The 17,128-nt window shown below is 40.0% G+C and overlaps 1 protein-coding gene across 1 annotated transcript; it reads right to left on the bottom strand.

The window, feature by feature from the left end:
- Positions 1-3,149: 3,149 nt before the first annotated feature.
- Positions 3,150-4,085, bottom strand: Or13a25 (olfactory receptor family 13 subfamily A member 25). Its single transcript, NM_001000764.1, has one exon. It carries the CDS (start codon positions 4,083-4,085, stop codon positions 3,150-3,152), a length of 936 nt encoding a protein of 311 aa, NP_001000764.1.
- Between the last annotated feature and the right edge of the window lie 13,043 nt (positions 4,086-17,128).

Here is a 17,128-nt window from a genome sequence, read left to right as displayed (position 1 = left end):
TCTGGCATTTCTAGTTATTTTAGGTGACCACTGTGAGATAGTTATTTGACTGTCAAAAGATTGGCAACCCACAGGATCTTGTAGGGATGAGGAATCTCTGCTCTGAACCCATGCCTCCTGTAGACTCTTATAACCCATTTGGGGCATGTGGTCCATGCCACCAGAGGTGCTGGCACGGGACTGTCAAAGTGGAGCATGTTCAAACTACAACATTTCAAAACAAGAGATTTAGTCCTGAGACTAGCAGGAGTAAGACTAACCTCTTCCCCTTTTCCATGCCTGCCTTGGAGCATGGAACTCTATGGCCCACAATTGAATCTTCACAGGTAGTCAGTCACATAGCCCAGAACCTGGAATTCTTCCCCATGTTAATGAGGGATCTAAGTAGCCTTAGCCTTCAGCCAATGACCTTTGCCTACCTTGGATATTCTCATCCCCTTCTTCAAAACTATATATCCCTGGGCATACCCTGAATAAAGAGATGTGTATACCACATGGAATAATGATATATGCACAAGCCAAAATCATTTCACAGAGCTGTTTAATTGAAGATTACTGAAGAAGACCTTTACTTAATAGAGCTCTAAGACTAAAATTCTCAGAGGAGGCCTTCTCTCTCTCCTTGGCCCCATGACACTTGTCCCAGGCTGACTGGGATTTTGTTTGTCCGGGACTATGCCTCACCCCTTCCTAACCTGGTCTGCAGCAGCCACCTGGTACTCTGGAAGAAAAAGTAGATCCCACCCTTTCCTCACTATCAAGTCATCTCAAGCCAGTACAACAGTGGTATCCAGATAGTTCAAGAGAGACAGAACCCAGAACCACAGATCCACGTTTGAGTCTATATATCTTTTCTATTATTATTTCAAAACATACCTTAATGCAGTGTTAATAGCCAAGCTTGAAGGAAGGATATCCATTGTAGAAAAACAGGAGGTTGAGCTTGACAGCCACTGATGCCTACAGAACCTCCCCTGATGGAAATACAGAGGGGTGAGACCAGAACCAGATACTGGCAAAATAGCCATTTTCTAGACACAATGGTACATCATGAGTTTGCTTAATCTCATTTCTTTCTTAGAAACTAGTGTCTGGTGTGTTCTGTTTGATCTGACTTTTCCTGGATGGCCATTGCTATATTGTGCTGTACATTGTAGGTAATGTTAACATGAATAAGGCATGTCTCATGATGATGAGAATTCCCAAATAATGTATATATGAGTTTTATGCATGTTTATGTGTTTCTGACCATTTGCACACTTGTGTTTGAGTAACTATCAGTGGCTCTATAGCAAAAATCATAGTCATAAGACTAATATTAGAAGAAACAACACAAAACATGACTTGAAGTTGATGCAAATAGTGTCAAAGAAATTGACAGGCATAACAGGCCTGAATCATCACTGAATCCGGAATTACCTAGGACCGTTTTCTCAGTCTCCCCAATGCTGCACCCTTTAAAACATTTGTTCTTCATGTTGGGATAACTTCTAACCATACAATTATTTTTGTTGGTACTTTATCACATTAATTTGCTGTGTATGTAATGTATCATATTGTAAATATCTGGCATTTCTGATTGTCTTAGGTGGCCCCAGTGAAAAGGTTATTTGATCATTAAAGAATCTGCAACCTACAGATTGAGAAACATTGACCTATGAGTTCACTGAGGGATACATCTCTTCACCCAGGTGCTGGTGTTCCCCAAAAGGACTGACTGACTGGAGTAAGGGATCCACCTTCTATGCAGTCAACACCAATCTAAAGACTGGGGTACAAATTATGAAACTTCTCTATCACATACTCCCACTACTGCAAGGCCCTGCCTCACAATAGGTCAAAATAAAGAGACAACTAGCCATGGACTGAGACCTCTGAATCCATGAGTCAGAACAAATACATTGAAAATATATTTATTGGTCACAAGGATGAAGAGTTGATTAACACAACATACATATTATGCATCACAAATTCTGGTGTGGTACAGCCTTTAGGATGAATAACGAAGTTAGTTGATGAAGAATGTATTTGGTCTGAAAAGGATACAGCATTTTTCAAGCAGCAATTCACGCAGAAGCTGCCCTTTCTCCATTGAGTTGTCACTGCACCAGTGTTGCAGCAGTCACTATAGATACACTTTTCCATCCTCTTCTTTCCTCCCACCACCTCCCAGCTGTTCTCAAGTGTTTGAGCCGGGTAATTGGCTCAATGTCTAAAGGTCTGCATTTTCTGAGTGTTTGTTTTGTTCTGGTATGATTTTGTTTAATGGCTTTGGATTTTGTGCATTTTGTTTGCAAGAGAAAGAGAGGTGTGGGTATTATGTGGGTAAGTAAGAAGGTAGTTAAGACCTTAGAAGAATTGCAGGAGAGGAAATTGAGATGATTAAATGATGTATGAGTAAAGATTTTAACCTAGTCTTGTTTTCTATGATCTATTTTTGGTTAATTTTTATTTATAGTGTGAATAAGGTTTCTACTATACATTTTCATGTAGTCATTCATCTTGTTTCCCCAAATCTCTTTGTTGGAAATAATTAATCTTTCACATGAATTTGATTGTTTTCATTGTCATAAGTATGCTGTGTAATATGTATGACTTCATTTTTAAACAAACTTTATCTCTATTTTGTATATTACCTCTTTCTCCATGCCATCTGACTCCTAGAGCTCGTAGGAAACTGTGAAATGAGAATCCAAGATATGAAACTTTGGTTTTCCCAAGACATTGTGGCAATGTTGGCCCCTCAAGTGCCCTTATAAATTTTAGATTTATTAGCCATAGCTCAGAAACAAGCACCTGTTATGTTTACAGAGAGTCCCTGCATGAAGTGCTTTTGTTTTGTGACAATCACCACTGACACTCACTGAAAATCTTCCAGTACAGGAACATGGGACCTCTATTTAGATAAACTTTAGTTACTTGTGAAATGGTTTGTATTTATCAGAAAATAAAACTTGAGTGTTTTGTTTACACTGTGAGTAAGAATTTTGTTGTTTTTGAGGGTACAGTTAGTGGTATTGTCCAGTGCTTGCATCAGAGAAAGATTTTTTTTTAAAACAGAGATAGACAAACTACAATCTATGAGACTTCTCTTAGTAAATCATGTTTAGGAACAGCTCAGGCCTATAGAACAGCCTATATATCTCCATTCAATGTGAGAGAGAGGCCAATATTCTTCCCAATGCAAGCTTGACATCCTTGTTCCTCAGTGTATAGATGAGGGGGTTCAGGGTTGGACTGAGGACCGAGTACAACACTGAGGTAGCTTTGCTTCTCTCAGCGCTGTAGCTGGAAGCAGGACTGATATAGGCACAGAACACAGATGAATAATATACAGAGACCACGATGAGGTGGGATGAGCAGGTAGAAAAGGCTTTCTTCTTGCCTTCAGGAGAACGCATGCGCAGGATGCTGGCAATGATGCAGCTATAAGATAACAGGGTTAGCATGAAGTTGATGGCTACAAAAAATGCATCTGCCACAAGAGTCATAATGCTATTCACATATGTGGGGCTACAGGAGAGCAGGAGGAGTGGGGGGATCTCACAGAAGAAGTGGGTGATGACCTTGGGGCCACAGAATGACAACCTTGCCATCAGACCAGTGTGGACACATGCATTCAGAGAACCGATGGACCATACACCCATAGCCAGAGCCCCACACATCTGTGGGTACATCCTAGTGCTGTAGTGGAGTGGAAAGCAGATGGCCACATAACGGTCATAGGCCATGACTGTGAGTAGCAGCAGCTCAGAGGATGCTGAGCATGCAAGGAAGAAGAGCTGGGTCATACATCCCTTGAAGGAGATGGTGTTTTCCTCAGACACTAGGCCAACCAGGGCCTTGGGAATCACAGAGGAGGTGCACACAATATCCATGGTGGCCAGGTTGCACAGGAAAAAGTACATGGGACTCTGAAGCCCAGTGCTGGAGGTGACCAAAGCAATGATCACAATGTTGCCCATCAGAGCCATCATGTAGATGGACAGAAAGCAGCCTGCCAGGAACAATCTTAGACCAGGGTGCTCTGAGAACCCTTCCAGCACAAACTCTGTTACTCCTGTCTGGTTTAGACTCAATGTCATCATGGAGAGTACCAGATCCACTGCTGTACCTGTCAGTTTCTGAGAAAATACCACTGTGTACCACTTCAAAGTCTGGTTCCGAACTGTCTGCTGTGAGGAAGAGAAGGAGGGAATGTATTTCCATCATGAAAGCCTCTTGTCATTTTTTGTCTGTACCACACTATTAGAAAACAACATATATTTTATTTCCTTTTATTTTTCATCCTGTAATTTTGTATCAAGAAGAACACCTGCTCTTCCCTCATCTTGAACATGTGAAAAGAGTAAAGCATCCTTTACTCAGGACCTGCCTGTACTTTGCTTCCCCATTACCACTAAACCCTGTATACTAGGGACAATGCTTTGTGATCCAGTTGAACTCCTTACTTTCGCAGCTCCTATTCTGTACATGATGACAATTTTAAATAGATACACTGAGATGACTATTATACTCCCCCCACCACTCGGCCTCCTTACTTAATAGGCACTTTGTCTCTTCTGCCATCTGCAATGGTTGCTCTACTACCCAACTCAACCTGATAATGGCATCCTCATGGCCAATAGTCACGTATTTTCTGAATCAATTATTGTTATTAGTGTCTTCTGTACTTGGAACTGTTCTGAGTCTAACCCAGATCAAATCCATGACCACAGAGAACATTTCTCAAAACCCAGCCCTATGAACCTAAAATACACATGAGTTGTTTCTGTCTTAATGAACCACAGTGAACACTGAAGTCAATATTCCCACAGACGAAGTTGTTAGCACTCTCTACAGATGGTTCTGTGTAGTTTACATGTCTTTATTCACGAATTCACTTTCAGTTACCTAGTAGCTCAAGATGTTTATTCAATGGAGCATGGCTCCATCTCTCTGACCCATTGTTTTACCTATAGTCTATGCCCTTGATAGATCCTCACTATAGTCTTGATCCATGAGTCAAGAATGGTATTCTTTACCATTCATTACCTCTCTAAACCAAATATGATCCTCAATGAGTGCAACTATAGCTTCTCCATGCTTCTGTTTAGCTTCCCCATCCTTAAAACTTTTTCAGCAGTTTCATAATTTCTGGGTTCTTATTATTTCCATCATTTCCAGTTTCATTTTCTATCACTCGAGGAATACAAATGGTGTATCTTAAGATAACTGGCCTTCTGCTCCAAACAAAACTCACTTTGTCCCTCCCCAGCCATTCAGCAAATAACACTTTAAATATTGACATAGAAGACTCATCTGACATTTTTCTTTAGCCTTTTCCATAAGTTCCTGTCTGAGCATATATGTGAATATATTCAACCCTATCTAGAAACCTGTTTTGGAAATTATTTGCAATACTCCTCATCTGGAAATATTCTTCATTTTGCAGCATTCTTCCAGTGAAATGTTTCATTCACTGAATACAATGGTACTCCCCACTCCCCACTTTGTCCTATAACACATCATTTCCTTTGCTCACATTTTATTGCACATTTATTTTTCATAGTGTGGCTTATATCTATTTTCTCCCTTCCTTAGTAGTGAATGTTGAATTTTAAACATTATATCTCCCTCCACTTCAAATTAGAGATACAGAAATATTGTATTTACCCTTTGAAACCATGTGAACAGTGATATTTCTGACCATTTCTTCTCCTCCCCATTCTATTGTGCTGGAGAATGCCAATGCATATTTAGTATTGCCCAAGGTTCTGCAGAAAGAGAATTTCAAAACCAAATTCTTGTAATGTCCATGGCAGTTTCTTGATCAGCTTAGTTAATTCAACTACATCTCATATTGTAAAATACTCTCTCGATAGTACCTATAATCACTGATATTTGCTTCCATTCCTGTGTACACATGCCTTAGAGCTGAAGGGAAAGATTAAAAAATAATTGAAACCTGTGAGAAACATGTGCTTTATGGTAGAATTTTTCTAGTATTAATAATATATTTATACAAATATAATTATATGGAAAATAACTAACTTATTTCTAAATGACACACCTAAGAAGTGGGGTGATAAGAGGACTCAGAGCATGTCAACACATCTATTGGACACATGACTTATTGCAAATAAGCAAAGAAAGAAACAAAAAACACACTATAGAAATGATAGCATGTTCAACAAATGATGCTGGTGAAATTGAACTGTTACATGCAGAGGAATGAAACTGGATCCTTATCTCTAATCCCGTACAAAACTCAAGTCCAATTAGATCAAGGACCTCAGCACAAGATCAAACACCCTAAAAATGACAAAGGACAAATTATGGAATATGCTTGCCCTCATTGTCACAGAAAAGGACTGTCTGAACAGGACCATATTAGCTCAAGTATTTAGATCAGTAATGGACAAATTAGTCCACGTGCTACAATTATGCATCTGTTTAGAAAAAACACCATCATTTGAGTGAAGCAGCAGCCTACAGAATGGCAAAAGGTCTTTAACAACCACATATCTGATAAAGGGTTAGTATCTAGAATATACAAAAAACCAAAATCTTTAAACAGCAAGTAATCAAACAACCCAGTTAAAAATAGGGTATGGAATTTAACAGAGAATACTCAGAAGATGAAACACTAATAGCTAAAAAACAGTTTCTAAGAAATGTTCAACAGTTTAAGCCTTCAAAGAAATGGAAATTAAACATTTTTATCTTACCTCAATAGGAATGGTCAAGATTTAAAAAAAAGACATCAGGGGAAGTCCCACACCCGCAGATCCCGGCCCGCAGCAGCTCTCTGCTCCCAGACCCGGTGAGAGAGAGACCCAACCGCCTGGTCAGGTGGGCACTCCTGAGGCTGCAGAGCAGAAGAGACCACCAACACTGCTCACCCCTGCCCACACCCCTGGCCCAAGAGGAAACTGTATAAGGTCTCTGGGCTCCCGTGGGGGAGGGCCCAGGAGCGGCAGGACCCCTGCCTGAGACACCGCCGGAACCTGAAAGAAACAGACCGGATAAACAGTTCTCTGCACCCAAATCCCGTGGGAAGGAGAGCTAAACCTTCAGAGAGGCAGACAAGCCTGGGAAACCAGAAGAGACTGCTCCCTACACACACATCTCGGACGCCAGAGGAAAAAGCCAAAGACCATCTGGAACCCTGGTGCACTGAAGCTCCCGGAAGGGGCAGCACAGGTCTTCCTGGTTGCTGCCGCTGCAGAGAGCCCGTGGGCAGCACCCCACGAGCGAACCTGAGCCTCGGGACCACAGGTAAGACCAACTTTTCTGCTGCAAGAAAGCTGCCTGGTGAACTCAAGACACAGGCCCACAGGAACAGCTGAAGACCTGTAGAGAGGAAAAACTACACGCCCGAAAGCAGAACACTCTGTCCCCATAACTGACTGAAAGAGAGGAAAACAGGTCTACAGCACTCCTGACACACAGGCTTATAGGACAGTCTAGCCACTGTCAGAAATAGCAGAACAAAGTAACACTAGAGATAATCTGATGGCGAGAGGCAAGCGCAGGAACCCAAGCAACAGAAACCAAGACTACATGGCACCATCGGAGCCCAATTCTCCCATCAAAACAAACATGGAATATCCAAACACACCAGAAAAGCAAGATCTAGTTTCAAAATCATTTTTGATCATGATGCTGGAGGACTTAAAGAAAGACGTGAAAAACTCCCTTAGAGAACAAGTAGAAGCCTACAGAGAGGAATCGCAAAAATGCCTGAAAGAATTCCAGGAAAACATAAATAAACAAGCAGAAGCCCATAGAGAGGAGACACAAAAATCCCTGAAAGAATTCCAGGAAAACACAATCAAACAGTTGAAGGAATTGAGGATGGAAATAGAAGCAATCAAGAAAGAACACAGGGAAACAGCCCTGGATATAGAAAACCAAAAGAAGAGACAAGGAGCTGTAGATACAAGCTTCACCAACAGAATACAAGAGATGGAAGAGAGAATCTCAGGAGCAGAAGATTCCATAGAGATCATTGACTCAACTGTCAAGGATAATGTAAAGCGGAAAAAGCTACTGGTCCAAAACATACAGGAAATCCAGGACTCAATGAGAAGATCAAACCTAAGGATAATAGGTATAGAAGAGAGTGAAGACTCCCAGCTCAAAGGACCAGTAAATATCTTCAACAAAATCATAGAAGAAAACTTCCCTAACCTAAAAAAAGAGATACCCATAGACATACAAGAAGCCTACAGAACTCCAAATAGATTGGACCAGAAAAGAAACACCTCCCGTCACATAATAGTCAAAACACCAAACGCACAAAATAAAGAAAGAATATTAAAAGCAGTAAGGGAAAAAGGTCAAGTAACATATAAAGGCAGACCTATCAGAATCACACCAGACTTCTCGCCAGAAACTATGAAGGCCAGAAGATCCTGGACAGATGTCATACAGACCCTAAGAGAACACAAATGCCAGCCCAGGATACTGTATCCTGCAAAACTCTCAATTAACATAGATGGAGAAACCAAGATATTCCATGACAAAACCAAATTTACACAATATCTTTCTACAAATCCAGCACTACAAAGGATAATAAATGGTAAAGCCCAACAAAAAGAGGCAAGCTATAGCCTAGAAGAAGCAAGAAACTAATCGTCTTGGCAACAAAACAAAGAGAATGAAAGCACACAAACATAACCTTACATCCAAATATGAATATAACGGGAAGCAAAAATCACTATTCCTTAATATCTCTCAATATCAATGGCCTCAACTCCCCAATAAAAAGACATAGATTAACAAACTGGATACGCAACGAGGACCCTGCATTCTGCTGCCTACAGGAAACACACCTCAGAGACAAAGACAGACACTACCTCAGAGTGAAAGGCTGGAAAACAACTTTCCAAGCAAATGGTCAGAAGAAGCAAGCTGGAGTAGCCATTCTAATATCAAATAAAATCAATTTCCAACTAAAAGTCATCAAAAAAGATAAGGAAGGACACTTCATATTCATCAAAGGAAAAATCCACCAAGATGAACTCTCAATACTAAATATCTATGCCCCAAATACAAGGGCACCTACATACATAAAAGAAACCTTACTAAACCTCAAAACACACATTGTACCTCACACAATAATAGTGGGAGATTTCAACACCCCACTCTCATCAATGGACAGATCATGGAAACAGAAATTAAACAGTGATGTCGACAGACTAAGAGAAGTCATGAGCCAAATGGACTTAACAGATATTTATAGAACATTCTATCCTAAAGCAAAAGGATATACCTTCTTCTCAGCTCCTCATGGCACTTTCTCCAAAATTGACCATATAATTGGTCAAAAACGGGCCTCAACAGGTACAGAAAGATAGAAATAATCCCATGCGTGCTATCGGACCACCACGGCCTAAAACTGGTCTTCAATAACAATAAGGGAAGAATGCCCACATATACGTGGAAATTGAACAATGCTCTACTCAATGATAACCTGGTCAAGGAAGAAATAAAGAAAGAAATTAAAAACTTTTTAGAATTTAATGAAAATGAAGGTACAACATACCCAAACTTATGGGACACAATGAAAGCTGTGCTAAGAGGAAAACTCATAGCGCTGAGTGCCTGCAGAAAGAAACAGGAAAGAGCATATGTCAGCAGCTTGACAGCACACCTAAAAGCTCTAGAACAAAAAGAAGCAAATACACCCAGGAGGAGTAGAAGGCAGGAAATAATCAAACTCAGAGCTGAAATCAACCGAGTAGAAACAAAAAAGACCATAGAAAGAATCAACAGAACCAAAAGTTGGTTCTTTGAGAAAATCAACAAGATAGATAAACCCTTAGCCAGACTAACGAGAGGACACAGAGAGTGCGTCCAAATTAACAAAATCAGAAATGAAAAGGGAGACATAACTACAGATTCAGAGGAAATTCAAAAAATCATCAGATCTTACTATAAAAACCTATATTCAACAAAACTTGAAAATCTTCAGGAAATGGACAATTTCCTAGACAGATACCAGGTATCGAAGTTAAATCAGGAACAGATAAACCAGTTAAACAACCCCATAACTCCTAAGGAAATAGAAGCAGTCATTAAAGGTCTTCCAACCAAAAAGAGCCCAGGTCCAGACGGGTTTAGTGCAGAATTCTATCAAGCCTTCATAGAAGACCTCATACCAATATTATCCAAACTATTCCACAAAATTGAAACAGATGGAGCACTACCGAATTCCTTCTACGAAGCCACAATTACTCTTATACCTAAACCACACAAAGACACAACAAAGAAAGAGAACTTCAGACCAATTTCCCTTATGAATATCGACGCAAAAATACTCAATAAAATTCTGGCAAACCGAATTCAAGAGCACATCAAAACAATCATCCACCATGATCAAGTAGGCTTCATCCCAGGCATGCAGGGATGGTTTAATATATGGAAAACCATCAACGTGATCCATTATATAAACAAACTGAAAGAACAGAACCACATGATCATTTCATTAGATGCTGAGAAAGCATTTGACAAAATTCAACACCCCTTCATGATAAAAGTCCTGGAAAGAATAGGAATTCAAAGCCCATACCTAAACATAGTAAAAGCCATATACAGCAAACCAGTTGCTAACATTAAACTAAATGGAGAGAAACTTGAAGCAATCCCACTAAAATCAGGGACTAGACAAGGCTGCCCACTCTCTCCCTACTTATTCAATATAGTTCTTGAAGTTCTAGCCAGAGCAATCAGACAACAAAAGGAGATCAAGGGGATACAGATCGGAAAAGAAGAGGTCAAAATATCACTATTTGCAGATGACATGATAGTATATTTAAGTGATCCCAAAAGTTCCACCAGAGAACTACTAAAGCTGATAAACAACTTCAGCAAATTGGCTGGGTATAAAATTAACTCAAATAAATCAGTTGCCTTCCTCTATACAAAAGAGAAACAAGCCGAGAAAGAAATTAGGGAAACGACACCCTTCATAATAGACCCAAATAATATAAAGTACCTCGGTGTGACTTTAACCAAGCAAGTAAAAGATCTGTACAATAAGAACTTCAAGACGCTGAGGAAAGAAATTGAAGAAGACCTCAGAAGATGGAAAGATCTCCCATGCTCATGGATTGGCAGGATTAATATAGTAAAAATGGCCATTTTACCAAAAGCAATCTACAGATTCAATGCAATCCCCATCAAAATACCAATCCAATTCTTCAAAGAGTTAGACAGAACAATTTGCAAATTCATCTGGAATAACAAAAAACCCAGGATAGCTAAAGCTATCCTCAACAATAAAAGGACTTCAGGGGGAATCACTATCCCTGAACTCAAGCAGTATTACAGAGCAATAGTGATAAAAACTGCATGGTATTGGTACAGGACAGACAGATAGACCAATGGAATAGAATTGAAGAGCCAGAAATGAACGCACACACCTATGGTCACTTGATTTTTGACAAAGGAGCCAAAACCATCCAATGGAAAAAAGATAGCATTTTCAGCAAATGGTGCTGGTTCAACTGGAGGTCAACATGTAGAAGAATGCAGATTGATCCATGCTTATCACCCTGTACAAAGCTTAAGTCCAAGTGGATCAAGGACCTCCACATCAAACCAGACACACTCAAACTAATAGAAGAAAAACTAGGGAAGCATCTGGAACACATGGGCACTGGAAAAAATTTCCTGAACAAAACACCAATGGCTTATGCTCTAAGATCAAGAATCGATAAATGGGATGTCATAAAACTGCAAAGCTTCTGTAAGGCAAAGGACACTGTGGTTAGGACAAAACGGCAACCAACAGATTGGGAAAAGATCTTTACCAATCCTACAACAGATAGAGGCCTTATATCCAAAATATACAAAGAACTCAAGAAGTTAGACCGCAGGGAAACAAATAACCCTATTAAAAAATGGGGCTCAGAGCTAAACAAAGAATTCACAGCTGAGGAATGCCGAATGGCTGAGAAACACCTAAAGAAATGTTCAACATCTTTAGTCATAAGGGAAATGCAAATCAAAACAACCCTGAGATTTCACCTCACACCAGTGAGAATGGCTAAGATCAAAAACTCAGGTGACAGCAGATGCTGGCGAGGATGTGGAGAAAGAGGAACACTCCTCCATTGTTGGTGGGATTGCAGACTGGTACAACCATTCTGGAAATCAGTCTGGAGGTTCCTCAGAAAATTGGACATTGAACTGCCTGAGGATCCAGCTATACCTCTCTTGGGCATATACCCAAAAGATTCCTCAACATACAAAAGAGACACGTGCTCCACTATGTTCATCGCAGCCTTATTTATAATAGCCAGAAAATGGAAAGAACCTAGATGCCCTTCAACAGAGGAATGGATTCAGAAAATGTGGTACATCTACACAATGGAATATTACTCAGCTATCAAAAACAACGAGTTTATGAAATTCGTAGGCAAATGGTTGGAACTGGAAAATATCATCCTGAGTGAGCTAATCCATTCACAGAAAGACATACATGGTATGCACTCATTGATAAGTGGCTATTAGCCCAAATGCTTGAATTACCCTAGATCCCTAGAACAAACCAAACTCAAGACGGATGATCAAAATGTGAATGCTTCACTCCTTCTTTAAATGAGGAAAAAGAATACCCTTGGCAGGGAAGGGAGAGGCAAAGATTAAAACAGAGACTGAAGGAACACCCATTCAGAGCCTCCCCCACATATGACCCATACATATACAGCCACCCAATTAGAGAAGATGGACGAAGCAAAGAAGTGCAGGCCTACAGGAACCGGATGTAGATCGCTCCTGAGAGACACAGCCAGAATACAGCAAATACAGAGGCGAATGCCAGCAGCAAACCACTGAACTGAGAATAGGCCCCCGTTGAAGGAATCAGAGAAAGAACTGGAAGAGCTTGAAGGGGCTCGAGACCCCATATGTACAACAATGCCAAGCAACCAGAGCTTCCAGGGACTAAGCCACTACCTAAAGACTATACATGGACTGACCCTGGACTCTGACCCCATTGGTAGCAATGAATATCCTAGTAAGAGCACCAGTGGAAGGGGAAGCCCTGGGTCCTGCTAAGACTGAACCCCCAGTGAAGTAGAATATGCGGGGAGGGCGGCAATGGGGGGAGGGTTGGGAGGGGAACACCCATAAGGAAAGGGAGGGGGGAGGGGGATGTTTGCCCGGAAACCTGGAAAGGGAATAACACTTGAAATGTATATAAGAAATACTCAAGTTAATAAAAAAAAAAGACATCAGATACTGGTAAGAATGTGGAGAAAGGAGCAATCATTCACTGCTAATGGGAGTGGAAACTGGAGTAATTACTATAGAAATCAGTATGAATGTTCCTCAAAAAACACGGACATAGATACACTACATGCTGCAGGAATACCATTCGTAGGCATACTCTCAAAGACTATATACCTTAACACAGTGGCACTTGCTCTTTTAAGCTGATTGATGCTTTATTCACAGTAGCCAGGAAAGGAAAACATCATAAATGTCCATCATGTGAATAATAAGTAGTGAAACTATGATATTTATGTAACAGAATATTATTTAGCTCTTAAGAATGGCTCACCTTCCTGTTCCCACATGTGCCAAGAGCAGAGCCCCAGGGCTGGACCCAAACCCACAAAACCCATAACCCAGTTGCAGCTCGAGTCCCCAAGTATTCAGACACATCCAGGATCACAGGCTCACAGGAAGAACAGGCTCCAGTCAGAGAAAGGGAGACCAGATAACAGCAGAGATAACAAGATGGTGAGAGGCAAGCATAAGAACATAAGCAACAGAAACCAACTTGACTTGGCAACATCAGAAGTCAGCTCTCCCATCACAGCAAGTCTGGATTCCCCAAAACACCTGAAAAGCAAGATTTTGAACTAAACTCTCATTTCGTGAAGATGGTAGAGGACTTTAAGAAAGACATAAATAACTCCCTTAAAGATATACAGGAGAACACAATCAAACAGGGCAGATGTGGGATGGGAGGGGTTGGTGGACTAGGAAGTGGGATACATCTCAAATGTGAAATGTAACGAATGGATTGATTAATAAAAAATAAAAATAAAAAAAGATGAAAATGAAATTATCGAGTTTTTAGGAAAATAATAGTTGAAAGTAATCATATTGAGTGAAGTAACCCGGATCCACAAAGAGAAGAATCCTATTTGGTTTGTGACACTTCATATGTGTGCACTCCTTTTGGAACACTCAGAGTTAAGCATCTGGTATGGCACCATAAGGAGGAAGAAGAGGAGAAAACACACAATGTTCAAATATGGGTAGAACCTTAGATAAAAAATAACAAAAAGGGGCAAAATGTGGGAGGAAGAATGAAGGGGCAATAAATATAGAGATAAGCAACTCTGAAATTCTTTTGAAAAAATCCTTAAAGAACCCTATTACAGTTGAATTTCCTAAAACATACTTATACAAACATATAAAAACAATTTTTATAAGTTAGCCTCTAATGGGAGGACTGCATCTACTGGTTAGTTTTATGTCAGTCTGGCACAAGCTAGTCATCTGAGAGGAGGGAACTTCAATTTAAAGAAGGCTTCCCTTAGATGGTTCTAGAGGCAAGCCATTAGGGCATTTTCTTATTTAGTGATTGATGGGCAAGGGCCCTATCCACTGTGGATGGAGTCATTGTTTTGGTAGTCTTGGGGTCTGTAACAAAGCAGGCTGAGCAAACTATGCTAAGTAAGCCAGGAAGCAGAACCCCTCCATGGCCTCTAAATCAGCTTCTGCCTAGAGGTTCCTGTCCTGTTGAAGTTCTTCCCTGAATGCTTTACCTCTTTCTGAGATGTAAATCACTAGGTCAGATAGAACCACAAACATTACAGGTTGTTGCTATAGATCTTGGTTATCCTTCAGAATGCATTGGTAAGTATTGCTGGAGATACCAATCCTTGATCCATAAACATGGAAATATGAACTGGATACTGACCTGAAAGCTTCACTCCTTCTTGCTAGCTCTTACAGTTCTGGAAGATGCTATTAACAATATTTGAGAAGAAAAACATAAACATTGCTTTTACCCAGCTCTGAACCCTATGAGCTACAACAACCTTCTTGGTAAGATATGGCCATGGATGCAGTAGTGGCACAAGTGTTACGGAGCAACCAATAACTTTCTGACTGAATTTAAGGCCCATATGTAGTACTGTCAACAAAGCAAAGTACTAGCAACTAGACGTACCATAGGCCCCAGAAGAAAAACTACTATTGTTTTTCTACTAAATGTACATAGCATTAAAATGACTCCTCATAATTTATTGCTATACAAGTAGATCAGTCCATCGTTTAACTCTCATCAGAGAACCCTCTTCTTGCAGTAGAGGACAATTAACACAAAGACCTATAATTGGTCAATGTACACATTAAAAAAGGAATGTTGGGGTGCTCAGACTTAAATGGGTAGTTTAGATCACAATACTTTCTGGAAGACTTAAGAATCTTCATGAAAGACATGGGGGAAATAAGATTATAAGAGCTAGAGGTGGTAGAGGACATCAAAGAAAAAGAATGTTTTCTGGAAACAATGAGGGACTTGCACATATGAACTCACAGAAATTTTGCAGCAAACAAAAGATCTGTGTAAGACATACAAAATTTCTTAGTAAAGGAGCAATCAATGTTTGGTAGGTGCTAGCAGGAGCAGAGTCAGTTTTGTTTCCTGATGTTATCTTTTTATATAGACCATTCTCCAAAATAGACTCCTACTTAAGAGTAGTTGGCCCACAGAAATTGGTCTCAGTTAGTTTTAATGGAGAGGAGATTAAAAGGTTGAGTGAGTAGGGAAGTGGGGGATGCATCTGGAAGGAGTAGATGAGAAAAATTAAACTTGTCAAAACACAGTGTATGAAAGTCACAAAAAGTTAAAAAAATTAAAAAATCACCTCATTTTAAAATGGTGGGCATGTTGGCAATTTTCCTTTTATCCTAGCTGTTGGGAAACCAAGGCCATTCAAAGCCGGAATCGTCCATATAACAAGTTTCAGATTAGCTGGTGCTGTATAGTGAGACGGTGTTTCAAAGAGCAGAAAATATAGTCAGGAAATAATGTCAGCACATCAGGGTGATGCCAGCACACCCTTGTGAATAATGGTCTTATTGGCAAATAGGCAGGATTATCCTATATATCCTTCTGGGGATGTAAGGATGAAGGAAAGGTAATATAGATACTCAATGGAATAGTACCCAACTGTAAAAAGCATGGCACCATAAAATTGATGGGGATGGAGAATAATATGTGAATAAAAATAAACCAGGCATAGAAAAAGAGATACCACATCTATCTCTCACATGTGGAAACTACAAAACTATCGTAGTAGAATAATGATCCACAGACAAGAAAAATGGCAAAGAGGAGGGAAGGTCAGGCAAGAGAAGACAATGAGAACAAATAAATTTAGATAAAAAATATAATTTTTTGGGTTCTGCATGGTGGAGTGATGATACCCCACAATCATGTCTTAAGTATGTAAAAATAACAAGAAGAGGACCTCAGAGCTTGAAAGAAACAGATGACAAAGTCACAGAAACATTCTCTTAGAATATGCACAAACATACTGAAATATCAATCTGTGTCCCATCAACATGTACAGTGAACTTCTATCACAAACAACATTGACTGACACCATTAAGGGCAGCTCTATTCACACACTATTGCCCAAAATATGTCACAGAAAAGTCAGATATAAACAGAAAACACTGTGGACAGTGTCCAAGTTTATGATGAGAAAATAGCTGCTTACAATGAATTGATATGATTTTGTGTGGAAGAAATGCACTGAAAACCTGACCTGTAGCAGAAAATGCACATTGTGCTGCCTCTTAATTATCATGACCTGCACAAGAGCAGGTAGAGGACTTTTGAGGTCATGAGATTGTCCTGCAGCCTCATTAAACTGGGCTATGTGGCAGGAAGTGTTCTGTAAAGCACATCAGTGGTAAAAAAGAATTCAAACCACTTCCTTAACTGTATCTTGAAACTGTAAAGAAAGACTACCTTCACCTTTTAATTTTCCTTGATTAAAGCCTTGGCATCTACCTTCAAAAATGCTCTCAGTGTGGTAGAGCAAATGGAAGGTAATTTACAGTAATGTGAGCACATGCCTTTGTTTTTATTTTTTCAGAATATGAA

This window comes from Rattus norvegicus, chromosome 1 (assembly GCF_036323735.1).
Source record: "Rattus norvegicus strain BN/NHsdMcwi chromosome 1, GRCr8, whole genome shotgun sequence".
NCBI lineage: Eukaryota > Metazoa > Chordata > Mammalia > Rodentia > Muridae > Rattus > Rattus norvegicus.
Note: the sequence above shows the minus strand (reverse complement) of the source record. Positions and strands in the feature narration are given on the sequence as shown.